A 20,065-nucleotide genomic window follows, 5' to 3' on the forward strand; every position below is an offset into this window, starting at 1 on the left:
TCGATTGGGCAAACATGAGCGGTCAGGCACGGAGTATACTTGACTTGTACTTGAGGAGTACATCTACAATAATTGCTTGCACCACACAAAATGGAAGTACTTGTGGAGTATCATCCTTGTACCTTTTCGGTATCTGATATGTACACGCCGTGTTGGCCGTCGAGTCTCCAGAGTCAGCACATGACCCAGCAGGGGTCAGGCTGATTGGCCCAACCTCCTCGACTTGGATACAAGTGAGGGGATGCTTTCTCGTCTTCTTCCTGCACTCAAGGCGTTTCGATCCCAGTTTCATATTAATCTCAAGCGCGTTTGCTGACCACATCTTGTCCAACACCAACTATCGAATGCTATCTCGGAGATATCCCGTATCGCCATTTAGAATTCAGTACCTGCCTTGTCGCATCGCATCGCATCACACCTTATCGCATCTTTGTCGTGGGGTTGATTGCGCATATATTCTCTGTAACGGCTAGCGCATGAGACACCCGTCCCAGCGCTGTACTAACCACTCTATTTTAATCAAGTTAAAGGGGTTCAACCGCAAGTGTTCGCCACTCAGAGGCATTGATCTGCGCTTCGTCGCTGAGAACTGCAGTGCCTCTTCTTCCGAGGCGCGACTATCGCGATACGCCGTCCGGGATGCTGGACGAGTTAGACAACGTCTTCGACGACCATCCATCCCTGGACGCGTCGCTCGAAGACTTCGAGAACAATACCAACCCTCACAGATCCCCAATGTTCGCTCTGCCATCCCAACACTCCGGATTCCGGTCTGAAGACTCAGATGGGGAAGATGCAGAGATCGAGGACCCCGCCCAAGAGCGCTGGTCACCTCCAGGCTTCCATCAACCCGAATACATCCAGGGCAGTGGATGGTACCGCCACCAGCCATACCTGCGCAAAGATAACCCCAATACGGATCGCTTGCAGCTGAAACCCACAATCGGGCTGAGTGTTTCCCCATCCCAGTCGCGCGAACCAAGTCCACAGTATGAGGATGCGCTTGAGAGCCCCACGAAGAGTAGACAGATCGATCGTGCCACCCCGGGCGACATCTCTGTCGCGGCTAATGTGCCTCTACCGGCGGGTGCAGATACCCCCCTCCATGGAAGATCCCCAAGTCCGCCTCCGGCTCCGACAGGACGCACGCCTCGCCATAGCCCCGAGGACGACGGGGTGGGCTTTGGCGCGGAAAATCTGAGCAACTGTAGGCCCTGTCTGATCTGGTTTCAGTTGCAGGCGCGGGTATACTAACGATTGTTGTGAATGAATAAAGACATTCGCTTTGCAGTGCGTGCAGAAGTCCAGCACCGAGAACCTATTGCCGCGTTGTTTGGCTACCTGCGCTCGAAGTTCGAGCGCATGACCAGCTCCAAGTCTAACACCACCTTATCTATCATAATCCTCCTCCTCTCAGTCGCGTTCATGCGTGCCCTAGTCCTCCCAGGCCTCCCGCAATCGATCCCCGATCTAGTAAAGCTATCCGGCTTCGCGCGCTCCTTCGAACCACTGATATACTACTCAGAAAACGGCGTTCAGCAAATCGGCACCTTGCAAGAAACCGGCGTCGCAGTCTGGGACCTGAGCGAGTCCGTCCGTGGTACAAACATGACCAGTGCCCCCATAATCGTGCGCCAACTCGACGAACTCTCCGACTCCCTCAAGTCCCTCTCCCTCGAGCTAACCCGCTTCTTCGCAAACGTCGACTCAGACATCGACTCCATCCTAATAGTAATGGACTGGGCCAAGCGCGAGCTCGAAACTCTCTCTGCGCAACCGCCAAGCACCCTCCCCACAATCGTCTTCGACAACATGCACAACATGCTCTCACGCCTTGGAGCACTCGAGCGCTCAGCCCAAATCTCCGACAATGGCGTCTCCGCAACCTCAACAACAACAACGCCCCTCGGCCACCTCGTAATGGCCGTCTTCGGGCCGACCTCCGCACAGCGCACACGCACGACCCTAACCCGCACCTTCACAGAGTTCCTCTCGGTTCTGGAAGAATCAATAAACAGCGAACTCACCCACTCAACCGCACTCTTCGCGCTCTTCGAGTCCATCGACCGCCAATTCCTTAACCTGCAGCGCACGGTGGTTCGCGAATCAGATGCCCAAGAACGCGCAGAGGGCGAGATGCTCTCTTCGCTGTGGACGCGCGTGTTAGGGCCGGATGCCGCAGCCGTTCGCAAATACGAGAAGAACAAGAAACTCCTCGCAAATGTGCGCAGTCGCACAGTCGCTAATAAACACCTCCTCGTTGACCACCGCGGCCGACTCCTCACGCTGAAGGTCAACCTCGAAACGCTGCGCAGGAAGCTCGTTAGTCCACTTGTGCGTCGGAATGACTCTGTCAGCTTTGTTGGCTCGATTGATGGGGGTGGGGGAAGTGGGAATGGGCATTCCGGCTCTACAGGTCGAATACTTGGGCCTGTTGAGGCTGTCATCGACGGACAGATCCGTGGGCTAGAGGGGACGTACGATTATCTACGGACTGTTCGGGAGAAGCAGAAGGCTAAGCTTATGGAGCTAGTGTATGGGGCTGGGAGGAAGCCGAGTCGGGCTATGATTGATGGGTTGGATGATGATGAGTGAATGGCTTGAAGCCTGATCTTATTTATTATCTTTGCTTCCTTTGGCCTCATTTGTGGCATAGCATCCTGTTTTCGGTTGGGTTCTTTTGTCTCCTCTGGGGCGTTTTCTAGGGCATATGTGGCAGGGCGTCCGCGGCTGCGGGCATTTGGGAATATGGTGGCTTACCTGCTGTGCCTCTTTGGATGACTGCTTTGTTTTCTTTTTCTTTTCGTGGCGAATAGGCAGGATTGCGAGGAAAAGGGATAGAAACATGTGGCGCCAGCTGGTTTTACTTCACTTCATGGAGCCGTGCAATTATGGGTTTCTTTTGTGGATGTATGAATGAATCTTCTTGCTGTTCATAGTCATTGTTTTTATGCAACTTTCATACAAGTCCCTGTTTATATATAGAAGAGTCCACTATACTATTTACGCATTTTACTGCCTTATATTGTCGTAGAGTCATACCTTTCATAGCGATATAATGATCATCCTTTTAGCTATAAAATTGAGAAGAAGAATATCTAAAGAAAAAGACAATCAAAGACACATCTGAAAACTATCTAAATTGGATCTTCATTTTTTGTTCATTTTCTTTCTTTGCACCAATAAACTTCTATTCTAAAGAACCCAAGCCAACCTAGCTAGGTTCACAGTGATTCTCATTCCTAAGAATCGCCAGGCAGTAGCCCTGGGGATGGCCACCCAGGTCTGGAATAGCGTAACCACTCGCCAGCAACTTTTCTCTTGTTCCCACACGAGACTGCCCGTTTCACAGGGATGCGCCTGAAGAGAAATCCCTTGACAAATGGAAAAGGCAAGTGTTCGAGGAGGTTATGCGCCGGGTCAGTAACATACTCTTCAACTGAACCCAGGATGACCGTTTGATCAATGGCGAACTGCTCATCAGCGCAGAAAAAGGCATCCCTATTGAGCCAACTGCAGGGCTCTATGTAGATCTTGCTGACGGTGTCCCAGATGTATTCCAGCTTTCCATCGGTTATTTCGGCTTCATCAGTCACTCCAGCTTCACTCGTCACACCAGTATCGCCGTCCCTCCAAGGCAAAACCCGGTACTCAATCGGAAGGTATCCATTTGTATCAGACGGATCAGACCTGTCGTGCACCAGCATAATATTCCGAAGTCTCTCCATATCTTCCTTTGTTAACCAATTCGTGAGGAATATCATAAGCCGTGGGCAATACCAAGATGTCGTTAGTAGAAGCTGCTTCGAAAAGCATGGTTGGTCTGGATTCCAAAGGAACTCTCTTGGGACGTCGGGGCGGACCTCATACTCATGATCACCTGGTAAAGGGGCAGTAATATAGCCCGTGCTTGCTATATAATCACAGATACTGTGCAATTCCATCCGAGTCATGACTGCTGGGACTGGCTGCGAGACACCCCGGCCGTGGAGAGCACCGAACAGCGCCAATTTGGGATCTTCAAGTGGTTGATCGAGATAGATCAGAGGCATTATCGCATGTCTGAGCCCCCCGACCTGAGCATCCCATAGGCGGTACCGCTCCCAGAAAGTCATTAGGTCTCGCCTACTTCTGATTTGGTGTCGGTCCCACGGGACCAGCTCCAGGGTCATTTTAGGGGGTCCCCCGAGAGGAAGAAACATCGTGGGGTGCGCGTCTTCGATCGCTCTTCTAGTATAACGTCGCTCCTTTGTCGTAGTGTGGTAGAGGAGGAATATAACAAGATGTTCATAGCTTGGACGGCGGTTCCAAACAGGCATCTTTATCTCACTGCTGCGGGTATGTGAGACATTGAACGTTATTTCCAAAGGCAAATCGGGACATAGTGCAGCAGTCACGGCCTTCACGTAGTACTCCTTTTCAAGAATTTGGCCCGAGCCAGACTTGAGAAGGGGTTGATCAGGGTCATGTACTATGAAGCCTGCGTGTCCTTCATTTTCACGGATCCATAGGGGTCCCCATTCCCTGACAACAGATTGAAAATCGGGTATTTGGGGGTCTGGTTGAGGGTAGCTGAGGCTCGGATTTTCCGCATTGACCGGGACTGAATGGCAGAGAGCGCGTTTCACAAAGACGGAAATTCTTTCTGAGCGATGCAATCTTTTTGTAGAGACCAAGATCACTGAAATTGCGACCATCGGATCACACTTGGGGTCGCGGTCTTTGGCCAGATGACGCTTTGTCGTTTCGTCTGCCACAATGATTCGTGGGCGACCTGACCGGAATGCTAGAACAGCAAGGGCATGGATATTGCTTAGGCTATCCCAGTGTGGTCCCTGTAGAGAGATAGACTTGAGTAGCCATTCGGATGGCGACCAAATCTTGACGTTGGAGCTGAAGCGGGCATCAGCTTTGAGCTTGCCTACGAAGTAGTGGTTGTAGTATGTTTGGAGATCGTCCTGGAGCATCGACTGCACGTAGCTGGAAATATTGTCTTGGCTAGATTTGTCTAGATCTGTCAAAAGTACAAGTGGCCATGTATAGGCTAGATCCATGGGTTCTTCTGGCGGCTCGGGGCCTCTTTGGTCGGCCATAGTGAGGATTCAGTGATTGAGGTGCGAGGAGAGAGAGATGGAGAGAGAGATGGAGAGAGAGATGGAGAGAGAGAGGGAGAGAGAAAGAAAGAAAGAAAGAAAGAAAGAACTTGAGCACATACCCCTCGTCCGAGATACATAAATGCCGATAATCATTCAAGGCACCAGAAACACAATAATATGACCATATATAACAATAATATAATCGAGTTGAAGAGAATCCATTTGTAAACCCCATACTTTGGGCCGTTCGACGGGTATATTGTAGAAGGAGAGGCAAACTGAGAAAATAAAGGCAAGGTCGAATTTATTGAGAAGAGAGATGAGAGACAAAGGGATGTGATTCAGAGAGTCTTTTATGGCAGAAAACAACAGGACCTGGGCAAGACTCAGCGTACTATTACCCCGGTCATGACAAGAAAATTTGTATGCCTCTGCCCTTTTTGTATGTCTCTTTGGGTCTCTTTTTGCATGTCATTACACCTTTTTGGTTTTATTTTAACACATAGAAAGATGAAAAGGTGGTAAAAGTAAACCGCACAGGTGGCTTGTTTATGTGTGACCAGGGACTATTCATGGATGTATGCAGTCATTATCCGTCAGGTAGTAAACTCGGTGACAGCCAGCCCGGCCTTCGATAGCTTGACCATTCGCCATCAATCATTTCATTTTTTTTCCACGCGAACATGTGAGCTGTATGGGGATGCGCATAAACTGGAAGCCCCTTAAGCGCAAAAAAAGGCATATGCCTGAGGAGTTCATGTTCGGGGTCACAATCATTACACACATCTGCTCTGACCAGGATGACCGTTTGGTCGGGTGCAAACTGTGCATCAATAAAGACAAAGATAAGAGGGTCATCTGACTCGCACCAGATGAGGTAGGCGTTGATGATCTCCCAGATATCTTTGACTTTCCCATCAGTCATGCCTGCTTCCCCGTTCTTCTAAGGCAAATCCTGATAATCATTGACCCATTCATCATAACGAAGGGCATCGAATTCATCGGGCTCCACCCTGATCTCCTGGAGTCTCTGGGTCTGTTCCTTGGTTAGGCGATTTGTGAGGAAGATCCGACACCGCGCCTCATGGGTCATTGTATGCCATTTATTTGGTTACGGCTCCTATCCGTCAATATCGCTCTTCTTTATGAAACACGTTGATCTTGCATAATGCCAACATGAAACAACTCAAATCACACATAAGACATAGCTCTTCTTCTGCTTTGCCATCTCAACAAAATCAAACCTATATCCCATCTTCCAAGATCAGGCCAATTCATCCCCACGACCTCGATATCAGTATCTTGGTGGCACTGCCAGAGCATAAAATCACTCAAACGGCAGACCCCCGACGTACGTATCAAAATGTCCAGGGGTGGAAAGTCCACAAACATGTTTTCTGTCAGAGACTTTACCGTAATCTTATCAGGGAAATCAAATTCAGAAACACTCTCCCTGATAGCAGAGGCAATCTCATCCCTGCCAGTATAAGCGACACAGATATTCAAAACCTTGCCCTGGTTGTTCTTCGTAGCATCCATAGCCTTGGCAATAGCCCTTAGAGCGCTTTCTTCTAGCAATTCCAAACGGCCCAATACCCGGATTTTAATACCGTGTTTCTTCACCAATGGATCATTCTCGCCAATCTCTCCAAGTGTCCCATCTAGCAGCTTCATGAGAATATCGATCTGCTCTTTAGGTCTGTGGAAGTTCTCAAGGCTAAAGGCGTAGAGGGATATAGCATTGATTCCGCAGTCGAAGCATAGATCCAATATCTGTTTTCTCGGTTATCTCAATGGTTGATAATATAAAGTCGGAATATTGGCATGATAGTTTACCTTCATAAGAGTTTTTGCACCAGCCAAGTAACCTGCTGCGATGGAAATAGAGTTCTCTTTTGCGTATCGTCGGTTTCCATCCATTTTGAACGCTACATGACGTGGGATGGGACCTTGGGATAACGTCGCCAATGCAAATTGATTGACGTATATGAAAGTATTTTCCAAAGCTTTATAGATGGTATGGAAGAGGTGCATTGTATCAAGTGGGAGATGTAAGGAAAATCGAAAAGTAGATCTCAGCCTGTGGAGCTTATACAGAGCTCGAGCTTCTATTCTCGAAAGATCCGCAAACACGTTTCACAAGCTACTCGCATGTATGATTTAAGACCGTCGGATTTATTCCAAATACTTGATATTGTCCAATCGTAGAGAGTTCTAATACACAATCATATCTACATTAAGGTCGCTAGCACATGTACATGTACCAACATCAAGGGCATGTAATATCAGTGATTTGGCTCATTGATGTCTCAATTATCTCAATTGCACTTACCGGGTGCTATATAGGTGCCATAAGCACTTCATACTCTTAATCCCACTAGTCTTTGAGGCAGAAATAGCTTTATTACATAACTAGTATCATGTCTCGAGGTCAAGCTTGGAACCTCTGGGGTTACCTACATATCTACATATTTATGTAGGAAGACACAAAAAAGAAGCAAAAGCAACATTGAAATCGATGACCTCCAAGGCTAGAAAGACGACTAATCACTACTCATTATGTCTCTTGATAAGTGCCACTGGTGCTACCCTATGCTACCCTCAGGTATGGCTCTGTGGGTTGGCTTTGCGTATGCGGTGTTGTATCGAGAAATAGCGTACTACATAAACCGGCTGTTGCACCGGCCGTGAGTTCGAAATGCATCCAAGGTGTTCATCAAAAACTCCAGGTTCTGATGGGATTGGTTGCTGGTTATAAGTACCCTCCTGAGGCTTGTGCGAGCGGCAGCATTTCGGTCTAAATCTCGCCTGAGACACGTTATGTTCATTATTCATTATGCTTTAATATTTGGTGTTCTTCTTGAATCATATGGGTTATTTCTTGTAGTGGTTGCTGAGCATATTGGCTCATGAGAAGAATGATTGTAAATTCGGCGTGATTTGTTTAGCGAATTAGCTACATGATATCAATGCAAAATCAACTTCCCGTATGGATTTGTGGCGAAAGAAGACATTTGCCTTAACCATAGAGCGTTCGCCGATTCTAGCCCCCTCTCACAGCCGAAGTCACTTTAGATTTTATTGCATAATATTCAACCATATAGGATCCACCTTAGACTCCGCGCAATTAGATGTAACGTCAGTACGAGTCTTTGACTTGAAGACAAGATGTTTCCCACACAAAGCTAAGACAACTCTAATGGCTGCACATTTGCTGATCAGCACCTGCTTCCAGTCGAGACTTCCTCAAAAACTCGTTCAACTTGAATCGTCCATTGCAGGGTTCGCATCGGGAATTCAGTGGCTAGTCGAAGTTCCACAAAAGCATCACACCCAAGGTTGTATCCGTCGACCCTTCTCTCGTATCTCTTCATGCTCAGCACTAGCTAAACTACTTGGTGCAAGAAGGCCTCGTCCCGCTATCTGGCAGGGGGTCGAAGACTTTTGAGTTGGCATAGATTCGTTCTTGTCGTATATTAGATAAAGGGGACAGAACTGCTGGCTGGCAGGCCCTATCTTGCCCCTGCATATTTGAAGCCGTCACGAATCTCAAACATGATCACAGTGTGAAGAGACACTATCGCACCGGCGCGGAACCTCCGCTTTGATTGATCCTTCACTTTGAATAGCCAGAGGTCGTTTCCATCTGGCTTGAGATTGCTCTGTTGAACGACATTGGATATGACCGGGGAGAATTGAAAGTAAGGGGGAGTGGGTGGGACTTGATTTGGCCGATGACGAGAAGAAAAATTCGAGGGAGGGTTCAATGGCGTGCATCGAGGAGGTCGGAATGGTATTCGATTTGGTTGACAGAGCAAGACGTGCGTTTGTTGTGGCGTATCTCCCGACCACCAAGATATCCCTGGAAGTATAGGAAAAGGGATGCCTGGTCTTATCCTGAAATATGCCCTAAATGAATCTCCATTTCGATTCGTTTACCGCGACCCTCTTATAAGGGGCTATCAAAGCTGCCCAATATCCGAGCATCTGCCTAGTCCGGTCCACTGGAATCGATACTTGTAGAGTTAGCAGAGTTTTTTTGAATCTCTGGTAGGTACTTCTTACAAGGAAATCGGGTATTCCCCCCACCCATGGACGGAGCCTGTGCTTTGCGACTTTAAACCTGGCCGAGCACCTCCCTTTTGAGGGCCAGCATATATGAGGCACGATCCAAGATTTCAGGATTCCCAGGTGCCAAAAGATGGCCCGAGTGAGAGGGTATGAGTGGTAGAAAGATGAGAGAAGTATGAAGAGAGAAGAAGAAGAGATTTTGCGGACGGGATTTCAATAACTAAGCCGTGGCTTCCTAGTTAGGTAGGTACGCGTGGAGAGGAAAGAGCGATTATACACAACACGTATCAAGGTGAGGGATTATAGTAGACACTTTGTGTCATATAGCTTATAAATATAGTATATACCCAGGGAAACGACATTCAATGGAGACTTTTATAGAGAGAAAAAGCTTGTTGGAGTCACGACAAAGGCAGAGAAGAGAGATTTTGACTGGCTACATGATCCTGACCTCATTGTGGGCCTAAGGCCACCAATATAAGCCGGGAGCTTCTATGAATTAAGAACGTTTGGTGCTAAGGGTTGTATTGTTGGGATCTAGGAGAGACTATCTTCATTTGGTGGGGTTGATTGAATTGCACATGAATGAATTCTTCTACACAATTAATCTATTCTGTTCCATTTCCTTTCCTGGTGCTTTGTAATCCCAGTTGGTCTTGGTGATAGTGAACCTATGCTCAAAGTTTGTCCCTGAAACATCGTATTTGATCAACCGAGCAAGTCCACTGCGCTGTTTCGGACAATTTTAGGTCCTAGAACTGCGGCTAACTCAGCGACGATTCCCTTGATAGACATTGGCGAAGTCATTGACATGGTTTCCCATTTAACCAGATCCTAATTGAGTTTAGTAAAGACGTCCATCTGACTCAGGGGGCTCAGATAAAAGATAAATGCGTACCTTCATGTGTACAAAGTTGCCATTGAAGAACAGCAGCCAATGATCCAGGTCCAGTGCTTCCACTTCGGGGACAGTAAGAACACCGGGCATACCGATATCAAAGAGGGAAACCTCTTCTAGATCGGCATCATTTTTCGGGACTTGAGGCGCAGGGGAAGATGATCGGTCCCGAGACAAAGAGACATAGAAACGGGAATTAAGCTTCTCTGTCATTTCGCCATCAAGTGGGTCCCATTCGCAGGATTCAGGGTCTGAGTAACAGAGAAAAGGGTCAGATGTTGTGCACAATTTTCATGTGGTACAAAGAGTACTAAGACACGAGTGGGACATACCAAGAATGTACTGGGGGCGGAAATTGGCCTTGTAACGCATCTTCTGGCAGGTGTGGATGTAGTACCCTATATTTCGAGCGTTAGAAATGCATCAAACAGGGACTAGTTCCACAATTGCAACCTACCCATGTAGTAGTACATATACTGATTCTCGACCGAGAAGGCAATTTCGCGCATGGCGCTCAGCTTGCCAATTTCCCATTGCTCGTAGGCGGGATCATAACTGCATGGTACTGTCAGCTTATCACATACTTCGGTGTTTCGGGGGTGTAGTCAGCCATCAGCTTACAAGACGTAGACGGAGCTGACACCATTGGGGACTAGGTCCAATACTGCAACAGCAATGAGCTCGCCATCAAGACGATAGCACTGATGCCATGAACCGAGTTTCTTCTCAGAAGTATTGTTGGCCGTTAGGGGATTCGGGGTTCGCTTGATGCCTGCGCATAAGAAGCGTTGAAAGTCCTTGGGTTTCCAGTGAGAGACATCCTCTTTGTGGATGGCCGTTTGGTACTTGAGGAACAGCTCGAACTTTGCCTGCGACACAGAGTCACCTTCAATGGTGATTTCGAAGCGGTGCGCTGGTTCAATGGGAAGCTTGGTAGCAGGGTCGATTGGCCGTTTGACGTGGTCGTACTCGCTCTGGTGGACAGCTGACAGAAGGTCGAAGTTGCACTTGCGATGCTTTTTCTCTCTGTGCGTTGGTTAGCCAAAATCTGATATCAAATTTACTAAATATAGAGTTGCATACTCGCGGGTTTGCGGACAAAGCCGGGCTGCCTTTCGCATATACTCGGGACCTAGGATGAATTTGTTCCACTTGTTAATGGCCTTACGTTGATCGCGGCGGGGCCGATAAGCGGATGCCTCTAGTCTCAAAGTATAGTGAGGACAACAAGACCGAAGTAGGTTTTGTTTGTAGTAGAGATTTCCCGATCTAAAGATGTCAGTCTGGTGGGTTACAGGGAAATTAAACCGGGGAATCATACCGCCGCCAGCCGCCATTGATCAGCTCTTCATAATGTTCCGGGAGTACGGACGTGGAATTGGTGTAGTACGATTCACCTTTTACGTGTCAGCATCCCATAACCTTTTCTAGCCCTGAAAGAACAAAAAAAGAAACAAGGGACAACAAACTTCCATCTTTGGACTTGCAGTAACCACACGAGTTCTTTTGGTAACCTGACAGGATCACATCACATTAGTCTCTGCATAAGAGGGGTTGGACGAAAGAGCTGCATTGGCGTTGATATCCCCGCCGAATTCCCCTAAGTGGTAGCGCTCTGGGCCAGTGGAAGCGCCACGGGGTAACAGAGGTTTATCTCAGTGGTTCCCTGCAGGAGAGTGGGACATATGAGACCTACCTAGTGGACGGAATAGCGACAACTCTCGCGCGCGTTCGGCGTCAACCCGTTGCATCTTTCAGAGATGTGTTGGCGTGCAAGTTGTATAAGGGGGGAGGAGATTAAAAGTGGTAAGTCGGGAAAGTCGGGGGTTTGTAAATACGGTCTATACGGTAAGGGGGATATATCTACGTTTATGTGGACTGATGCATTTTTAGGTCTATAGCTTTTTTAGCCGTATATGTATCTCATCTCTCAAGCCACATAGCCGATCTTATAGTTTCTGGTCAAATCATCCGAGTTTCCCCCATCTCGGTACCAGCAAATCCCGTAGGTTTGAAGAGGCTCATTACCCGCACATTTCGGGTTTGAATTTGTAGTAACTCATAGTAGACTATATGGAATTATAGCAGATTATAGCAGATTATGGCAGATTATAGCAGATTATAGCAGATTATAGCAAATATAGTAAAATCGAGCATAAACATCTCAAATAGTTCTTTGATCTGGAGAGTCACATGACCATATATAAAGTGAACAGGAGAAAAGTCCAAGGTCATTGAACTCATTACTACTCCGTACTCTTTCTATGACTATGACTCTAGTGTATGTAACAAAGACTGTAAATATTCAAAAAGAAAATTAAAAAAAAGGAGGAAAAAAAAAAGCAACGTACCTTGACTCTTTTCCCGGACTGCGCCGCCGGTGCCCCTCCATTCCCACTTCTCTCCATTTCTCCATTCCTCAATAACCTCCCATTTCTCAGATCTTCTTTTCAAAACCATGCCTATTTCCACTTACCATTTCAATCCCCCGTCAGGCATGAACGGGAAGACCTGATCTCCATTGAACTCCGCAACATCCAAAGGGAAAAAAAAAATTCCCCCCGACCGCCCTCGCGCTGTACTCCCGCTACTCTACACCACCCCCCAGACACCTGGAGCTTCCACTCTCACCTCAGAGACCTGACAGGCTCCGAGGGAGCTTGCGAGAGCATCATTTATCGGATTTTCCTTGATCTTTTTGACATCCTTGGTCTTTCCACTCTTTTTCTCTCTTTCTTCATTTCCCCGGGGACTTTCCTTTCTCCCCACTCAAATCTCGGAGTAAATCCAAGGAGATTCGATTGTCTATCACAATGGCTCAAATACGGTCTATGGAAGCCCGCGTTGGGCGGAAAAACCAACGTGAGTTATCGCTGATGTCGCTTTGCGGCTGCGCACGTGGGGGGAACCCGTCCCCCTTACGTCTACAATGTCCCTGTGTCCCCTGACTCTAACGGCTTGTCATAGGGTACGGTTCGAAAGGCGAGCGACTGGTAGCCGGCGTTGTCCCTATTTCCGCCGACAAGACCAAAGTCCTCATGATTCAGTCCGCAGGACCCGGAGGTTGGGTGCTCCCCAAGGGTGGATGGGAGCTCGATGAAAAAACCGCAGAGCAGGCTGCATGCCGCGAGGCCTGGGAGGAAGCCGGTGCTATCTGCGTTGTCATCAGAGATCTGGGACTCATCCCGGACATGAGACCCTCCGGCCTTCTTACGGCGCAAGCGCCCAAAGCCTCATATCAGTTCTTTGAAGTCTCCGTTGAGCGAGAGGAAACCGAGTGGCCCGAGATGCACAAGCGGAAACGGCAATGGGTCTCTTATGCTCAAGCTGCCACTGCCCTCGCGAATCGACCCGAGTTGCTTGAAGCGTTGAATCGCAGCTCGTTGAAGCGGTAGCCCCTATCGCGTGCACATTCAGTTCTCTTGCACATCGACCTCTCTCCCCTCCTCACTCTTCTATCTCTATGTGCATCCCTTTCCTGAGAGAGCTACTCCCTGATAATGACTCGACATGACCAACTCCAAAAAACGGTGGCTTCGTCGCTTCTACTATTGGCTTTGTCTACCTTTTTTTGCATCTTTTTAACGGGCTGCCGCTACCCGTCCTCTGTTTCATTTGCGAATGAACCATCTGAGTCTGCGTGTTTTGCTTTGTCTCGCTCTGATAGACGCCTTTTGCAAACAGGCTTGAGGGCTTTGAGACGTTATTGCATTGGCACTGGAGGATCCCTTATTTTATCAACTGTGGCATCGGATTATTTTATCTGAATCCATTGCTTGCAATTTTTCACTTGCCAGATTTGAGTCGAGTGCACTTCCCTTAGTTCTAGATGTCAGTCTTTTGCGTGGCTTTTTGGATGCTGGATCTAGTGTCTATACCCAGCAACTGAATCAAATCTGAACCACTTCCTCCACTCTCTAAATTGAGAAAGAGAAGAAGGGAATGAACAGAAGAAATTATCTCATCATGAATGTAAATGTAAATGTAAAAAAAAAAACGAACGACTTGATATTGGCACTTTTCAGAGGGTGTGACCCGATTAGGCAAAGCGCAAAAAGCTGTCTCCGAGGGAGCAAATCCGCGTGCCCTCAAGCCAACAACTTCGCGCTCGAATCATCTGCCACAACAGTTCTCATTACCCTCTCATTTACCATTGTCTGCCGTACTCTTCAGTCTATCCTCTTACTTTTATGACCCGCGGATAAACACCTCCAGCTCCAGACAAGGGTGGCGGCGAGCAGCGCTGCCGCATACATACCAACATGGATTACGAAATGGATCTCGAGCCCACAGGGCCCCAAGTGACAGTCCGCGAAGTAAGCCGAGAGACATTCACAGAGCACCAGGATAAAAGACTCACAAATCCTACAGGCGGAGCCCTACCGCGTCGACTTCAGACTGACCGCAGTCGACCTCGCATTCGCCAACTCCCTCCGACGAACCATCCTCGCCGAAGTGCCCACTTTGGCACTCGACCTGATTGAAATTGAAAGCAACACCTCAGTCCTTCCCGATGAGTTCCTCGCCCACCGCCTCGGCATGATCCCCTTGAACTCCTACAACTGCGACCAAGACCTCGACTACACTCGAGACTGCGACTGCGAAGACCACTGTGTGCGCTGCAGCGTGACGCTGTCTCTGCATGCGCGCTGCGGTAGTGGTATCATGTCCGTCTACGCGCGGGATCTGATTGTCGTCGGCGAGCGGATCAACGAGAAGATTGGTGATCCCGTTACTACTGACCCGGAGAACAAGGGTCCCTTGATCTGCAAGCTGCGTAAAGGCCAGGAGATTAAGATGACTTGTCTGGCCAAGAAGGGAACTGCTAAGGAACATGCTAAGTGGGCACCCACTGCCGCTGTCGGCTTTGAATATGACCCCAACAACAACCTGCGCCATGTGGACTACTGGTATGAGCAGGATGCGGCAAAGGAATGGTACGTTTTTTTTTTAGCGTTGATTTGATATCTAGGAGGTTGCTATGATCTATCCGCTAACAATGACTGTTATAGGCCTGTCTCTGAAAATGCTGCCTGGGAACCTGCTGCCAACCCTGACCAGCCCTTTGACTACGATGCTGAGCCTACCTGCTTCTACTTTGACGTCGAGAGCATTGGCAACCTCGAGCCAGATATGATCATCCAGCAGGGTATTGTGTCGCTCCAGCGCAAGCTCGCAACCACCGTCTCTGTCCTCCTAGGTGAAGGCGAGGATGGACACGCCGGAGGCGCTGAAGATGCTGAGATGATGGGTGCCAATGACCCTGATGCTTATGAGCCACCTGAGGGCATTGACGGAAACATGACTGCCTATGGAAACGGTGCGGCCAGTGCTTGGGGCGCTAGTGCACAGACACCATATGGTGCTACGCCTTACGGACAGAGCAGCTATGGGTTCTAAACGTGCTTAACCCAGCAAGAAAAATAGAGCTCGAGCATGCGCAATGGAGTTTTGATTTCCTGGTGAATTGGGGGCGCACTCTGGAGTTTTCCGTTCTTTGTATCTTTTGCTGTTGGGGACGGTCTTCTTATCCTAGAGAATGACTGGTCTCCGTATCTCAAATATCTACTAGTTGGTTCAGTGAACCTGAAAATACTAAATATCATGGACCTTTTGCTAAAACTACCAAATATTTTCTTATAGAAGGGTTACTGTAGCATACCAGTGGAAACAACGTAAACCTCAGCCAATACCCTAGATATTAACCAAGCATGAAACCCCGCATACTCTTGTTTCTTAGCATAGGTCGTCGGGCTATGACTATGCTAGGACCTTTCGGAGCAGTGTGGATTCTAATCTATGTTTCATCTAACGATCCCTATGAATGGTTTATGTAGGTTCATACCATATAATGTGATTGTCAACAAGGATGTCTGAGCTCACTATCCAGACGTCAGATTAAACATTAGTATAGATTATCAGATGCAACTATCAAGAGAGATGAGATATGAATATCAGATATGTTTATTTTGAAATCTTATTAACCATAGTCCTGTGTAAAGCGATGAAAATCAAGCAATAAATCCTGAAACAGTTGAAATTCCCATCAGTTCCCAACGCCTGGCATGCCACAGATGCAATGACTATACACAATACACAACCATGCCTCGCTAAAAAACCAGAATGCAGAACACAAAAGAATATCATCCCTAGAAACACTCTACTCCATCAACTCAAGCGGCGGACGAGAAGTCTTAGGCGGCATGTGGTTAACCGACATCTCAATCGGGCTCATCTCAGAATCCATATCCACATCTTCAACATCCATCGTCATATCCTCAACCATGACCGCTGGCAGATTGGGACTATTGCCATGGTCCTCGGGGTTGTAGATGATAGTACTGCTCCTGCTACGCTGCTGGGAGCCCGCAAGCGGCCAGCTGGACGTGCGCTTATCAGAAGAGATAGAGACCGGGGTCGCGGGGTCGGCTGCAGAAGTCTCAGGCTGCGTCTGGTCCGTATTCAGCTGGGACAGCGCGTGAGCCAGATCCGTAGCGTGGACTTCCTTGTTGGGCGGGTCCTCGTTGCGCACGACCCATCCGTGCGGCGGGCTGGGCGGCGGTGAGATAAAGAACATCTTGGAGACTTGCGGGGCTTCGAGGAGCTTTGGTCGGCCGCCGTCTAGGATTGCAGTCGGCTCGCCGAAGTAGATCCGGGGGTGGACGTCGCGGTTTAGCAGGCGCTTGCCGTCCAGGAGTTTGCGTACGGCGGTGGCGTCGGACTCGTTGTGGAAGGAGCACACGATGCGACGCATTGAGGGGAGTGGAGAGAAGGAGTTTAGAGGTGCCACGGCGGTGATTTGGTTGCGGATTTCTTCCAGTGCTGGGGGTTGGAAGACGAGTAGATCGTGGAGATTGGTGATTAGGAGGGTGTTGGAGGGTGGTGTTGGTTGGGAGAGTGAGGGCATGTTGGCGATATCGAGGGATAGGGATGGTCGTGAGGAGGAGGGGGGTGAGCTAGTGAATTCGGGCACTGAAGCCAGCGATCTTGGTGAAACTGAAGTAGCCATTTTATGTGTTGTATGGTTTGAGTTGGGTATGTTTGGAGGAGAGGTTGGATAAGAGGAAGATAAAGGAGGTTGCCACCGGATAAGAACTGTTTGAGAGAAAGGTTCTAGAATTTCCAATAGACTGTTAGAGGCGAAAGTGATTTAGAATGGTTTGGAAAAGATGATAAAAGTGTCTGGATTTGCCTCTCTTTAATAAAGAACGCAGAGTAAAGACTCAATTTAAGGTGAGGCGCAGCAATGTATGTATCGTCACCTCCCCCTACACTGCCTCTTACATTCCACGCCTCCACGTTCCTGTCGATCCACCTGCTCCCAGCTTAAGCCTAACTCTTTCAGATCAAAGGGCTGTGTGATCTACTATATTTTACCCTGTTTTGCTTTATTTACTGGAATTTACTAGAATAGACTATTAACGTTCTCAGCACTGTGCATGCGCCACACACGCCACATCAATATTGCATTCAGTTTGACTTGCATCAGCCACACCCCGTGACTCAATAGAAACTCCGCCCCTTTTCTGCCGGAACATTCGACTCAATCGACGGGAGGACAGGAGTCCGGTGTATACAGCGTTGTACGGAGAACTCCTGTAGGCTATTCCGATGTCCCTCATCTTCCATCTTGCCTAAGCCCCCATTGGCTTGCTATTATTCTGCCTACGGAGTACACTTTTAGGACCTCCACTATCATGCATTGCCACCCGCAGTTTCTTCCCCAAGCCTTGCATAACGAAGCTGACGCTTTACAATAATGGTAAGCTTAGCTCTAGACGCGTAGATGCGTCTGCTTTAGCTGCAAGGCTACTCAATTGATTATTTATGGAGCCTGTGTCCTATGCCCAAGACATGGTGAAAGCAAAGCAGGCTATGGCACTGGCACAGCTCTTTGTGGCACCGGTCCACAAGCCTCGGTCGGAAATTCAGATCACTTGTCCTAGCAGTTGTACAGGACACCAGACCCTAGCCTTGCTTTTGCTTTGGGCCAAGTGTCGCAAAATTCACTCGTATCTGTGGATTCCAACAAACGGATGTCTTGAGGATGTCTTACAATTGAAAAAGTGCCAAGAAAAAATGACTACATAGCATAAAAATCCCTCAATGAGCTTAAACTACACATGTATTTGTTAAATGAACACGAGGCAATCAATGAATCTATTCTATAGCTTACTTCCCTGGAGCTGGGTCTCTCCGCCTATCTTTTCCGGCTTAGCAAGGCGTACCAGTCTCTGCGCCCCTTCCAGTTGTTCAACAACAGCATTGAACGCAGTTTCAACATCGTGTTCCGAAAGCCACACTGTATCTGGCCTGCCAGTCATTCGGGCAACAAGTGCCGCATCTTCTTCTTCACGTGTCGCAAAAATAGTACCTTTCTTGTCGATCTGGCTATGCACAATACGCAACAACCGAGCTGTATGCGGTTGCCTGGTTTGACTGTATAGCCCCAATGCCTCGTTGATATTTCTAGCTGAGAACGTGGCCTTTCTAGAATAGAACACTTCTTTGAATGCAAGGCCAATAGTGAGGGAGTCGTCTAGTGCCAGCGAGCCTCCGGCTGCGAAGGCACCGCCATGGGCGTGGGCTGCGTCTCCAACTAGAGTCACTCGTGATCCAAAGACCCAGTTTGTGAGAGCATCGCCAGCAAAATTGGGATAGAGATTTGTGGATGGTGTGAGCTCTGTCAGAGCTTTGACCGTGGGGTTCCAGTCCTAAGAGCTGTGAGTCAGGTGAGCTCGGACGGGTCAATTGAGAACGTACCTTGTATCTCTGTCTTAGAAACTCCACATTGCCAAGCTGATCCCAGGCAATGCTTTTCTCCACCTCCTCTGCTGAGCGTGGGTCATCGTAAGCACCAACAGTGGTGTACTGGTCATTGCCTAGAGTTTGTCAGATCTCTGCAGTCAATGCTAATCCATTTCACCTACCAAGCCGAGACGCAAAGAAGTTATCTTTAGGACCCCACTGTCGGTATTGTTAGCAATGACTATAACACTCTCCAGCACAGTTATAACATACCCAGTGCATCGAATCAGCAGGTAAGTCAGGGATCTTGCCCTCTACCAGCGAGGCATCAAATGTCGCCCTCATGAATACCTTCCCACTGAACCGTAGCTTATAACCCGGAATGAACGATTGTCTGACACTCTAAACTTGAGTTAGCAAAACGCAATGCTAGCCAAGCTTCTATCACAAACCGATCGAATCCCATCTGCCCCAATCAGGATGTCTCCGTGGGCACTACTCCCGTCCTCGAAATACAACGAAACACCAGCCTGGTCAGCTTCCGCGTGCGCAATCTTCTTGCCCAAATGGATTGACTCTCTGGGGACATGTTCGAGCAGAGCAGAGTGCACATGACCCCGGTGGAAGCGGGTAGTATGATGACGGGGATCAGGGACGTTGGCGTGATTGTCTATGGACACGACTTGGTCCGTTCTCCAGTGACTATTTGTCTATCTGTCAGTGTGCTGAACAGTACAACTCGAATATATGTGATGATCTTATACCGGAATATCTGTGGAATTCCACTTGGGCCTCTAAACCCGACTTCGTCTGTTAGGGCTTTGTGTACGCCGAGTTTCTCCAGTGTGCGCATGCCCTGGTATTTGATATTCATGATTAGATAATCTAATCATTTCAAAATAATATGCGAGATACCTACATTTGGACTGAGCGCGATGCTAGCTCCTATTTCCAAAAGCTCTGAAGCCTGTTCAAATAGTTGGATATCCAAATTTGGAAGAGCCGATATACGTGTTAACGATATAGCCGTTGCAAGACCTGCGATGCCTGCACCGGCGATCAAGACGCGAATAGGTTCACTTTTTTCTGTCATCTCGATAAGGTTGGATATCTGTCGACTCAGCACGGATCAGTTGCGACAAAAGGCTACTTCTGGCAACAACTAATTTCTTATAGTTCAGATGGCGATCATAAGCGTTTTAGTCACACCAACAATGACTGACGCAACCCCGCAATGACGACTTTAGGCGTG

At 48.3% G+C, this 20,065-nt stretch overlaps 9 protein-coding genes across 9 annotated transcripts; 3 read left to right on the plus strand and 6 right to left on the minus strand.

The window, feature by feature from the left end:
- Positions 1–639: 639 nt before the first annotated feature.
- N7517_001452 (uncharacterized protein) lies at positions 640–2,595 on the plus strand (the record flags this gene model as incomplete). Its single annotated transcript, XM_056719182.1, has 2 exons — positions 640–1,207; positions 1,292–2,595. 2 exons carry the CDS (start codon positions 640–642, stop codon positions 2,593–2,595), a joined length of 1,872 nt encoding a protein of 623 aa, XP_056583317.1.
- A 647-nt stretch (positions 2,596–3,242) lies between these two features.
- N7517_001453 (uncharacterized protein) lies at positions 3,243–5,093 on the minus strand (the record flags this gene model as incomplete). The annotated part of the gene is made up of 1 exon (XM_056719183.1): positions 3,243–5,093. One exon carries the CDS (start codon positions 5,091–5,093, stop codon positions 3,243–3,245), a length of 1,851 nt encoding a protein of 616 aa, XP_056583318.1.
- A 592-nt stretch (positions 5,094–5,685) lies between these two features.
- On the minus strand, positions 5,686–6,189 carry N7517_001454 (uncharacterized protein; the record flags this gene model as incomplete). Its single annotated transcript, XM_056719184.1, has 2 exons — positions 5,686–6,039; positions 6,067–6,189. The coding sequence occupies 2 exons, from the start codon at positions 6,187–6,189 to the stop codon at positions 5,686–5,688; spliced, it is 477 nt and encodes a 158-aa protein (XP_056583319.1).
- Positions 6,190–6,390: 201 nt separating this feature from the next.
- N7517_001455 (undecaprenyl diphosphate synthase family protein) lies at positions 6,391–7,016 on the minus strand (the record flags this gene model as incomplete). The annotated part of the gene is made up of 3 exons (XM_056719185.1): positions 6,391–6,407; positions 6,452–6,869; positions 6,933–7,016. 3 exons carry the CDS (start codon positions 7,014–7,016, stop codon positions 6,391–6,393), a joined length of 519 nt encoding a protein of 172 aa, XP_056583320.1.
- Positions 7,017–9,875: 2,859 nt separating this feature from the next.
- Positions 9,876–11,816, minus strand: N7517_001456 (arginyltransferase; the record flags this gene model as incomplete). Its single annotated transcript, XM_056719186.1, has 9 exons — positions 9,876–10,001; positions 10,066–10,316; positions 10,398–10,463; positions 10,523–10,620; positions 10,687–11,091; positions 11,149–11,334; positions 11,387–11,462; positions 11,535–11,579; positions 11,762–11,816. 9 exons carry the CDS (start codon positions 11,814–11,816, stop codon positions 9,876–9,878), a joined length of 1,308 nt encoding a protein of 435 aa, XP_056583321.1.
- Positions 11,817–12,878: 1,062 nt separating this feature from the next.
- N7517_001457 (NUDIX hydrolase) lies at positions 12,879–13,460 on the plus strand (the record flags this gene model as incomplete). Its single annotated transcript, XM_056719187.1, has 2 exons — positions 12,879–12,927; positions 13,033–13,460. 2 exons carry the CDS (start codon positions 12,879–12,881, stop codon positions 13,458–13,460), a joined length of 477 nt encoding a protein of 158 aa, XP_056583322.1.
- An 867-nt stretch (positions 13,461–14,327) lies between these two features.
- Positions 14,328–15,465, plus strand: N7517_001458 (DNA-directed RNA polymerase II core subunit RPB3; the record flags this gene model as incomplete). The annotated part of the gene is made up of 3 exons (XM_056719188.1): positions 14,328–14,381; positions 14,437–15,002; positions 15,078–15,465. The coding sequence occupies 3 exons, from the start codon at positions 14,328–14,330 to the stop codon at positions 15,463–15,465; spliced, it is 1,008 nt and encodes a 335-aa protein (XP_056583323.1).
- Positions 15,466–16,225: 760 nt separating this feature from the next.
- Positions 16,226–17,074, minus strand: cbpA (putative calcineurin binding protein; the record flags this gene model as incomplete). The annotated part of the gene is made up of 1 exon (XM_056719189.1): positions 16,226–17,074. One exon carries the CDS (start codon positions 17,072–17,074, stop codon positions 16,226–16,228), a length of 849 nt encoding a protein of 282 aa, XP_056583324.1.
- Positions 17,075–18,230: 1,156 nt separating this feature from the next.
- N7517_001460 (uncharacterized protein) lies at positions 18,231–19,906 on the minus strand (the record flags this gene model as incomplete). Its single annotated transcript, XM_056719190.1, has 7 exons — positions 18,231–18,779; positions 18,829–18,947; positions 18,996–19,032; positions 19,087–19,215; positions 19,266–19,515; positions 19,578–19,669; positions 19,733–19,906. 7 exons carry the CDS (start codon positions 19,904–19,906, stop codon positions 18,231–18,233), a joined length of 1,350 nt encoding a protein of 449 aa, XP_056583325.1.
- Between the last annotated feature and the right edge of the window lie 159 nt (positions 19,907–20,065).

The sequence above is a fragment of the Penicillium concentricum genome (genome assembly GCF_028827145.1).
Source record: "Penicillium concentricum strain IBT 3081 chromosome Unknown utg000001l_segment0_segment0, whole genome shotgun sequence".
Lineage (NCBI taxonomy): Eukaryota > Fungi > Ascomycota > Eurotiomycetes > Eurotiales > Aspergillaceae > Penicillium > Penicillium concentricum.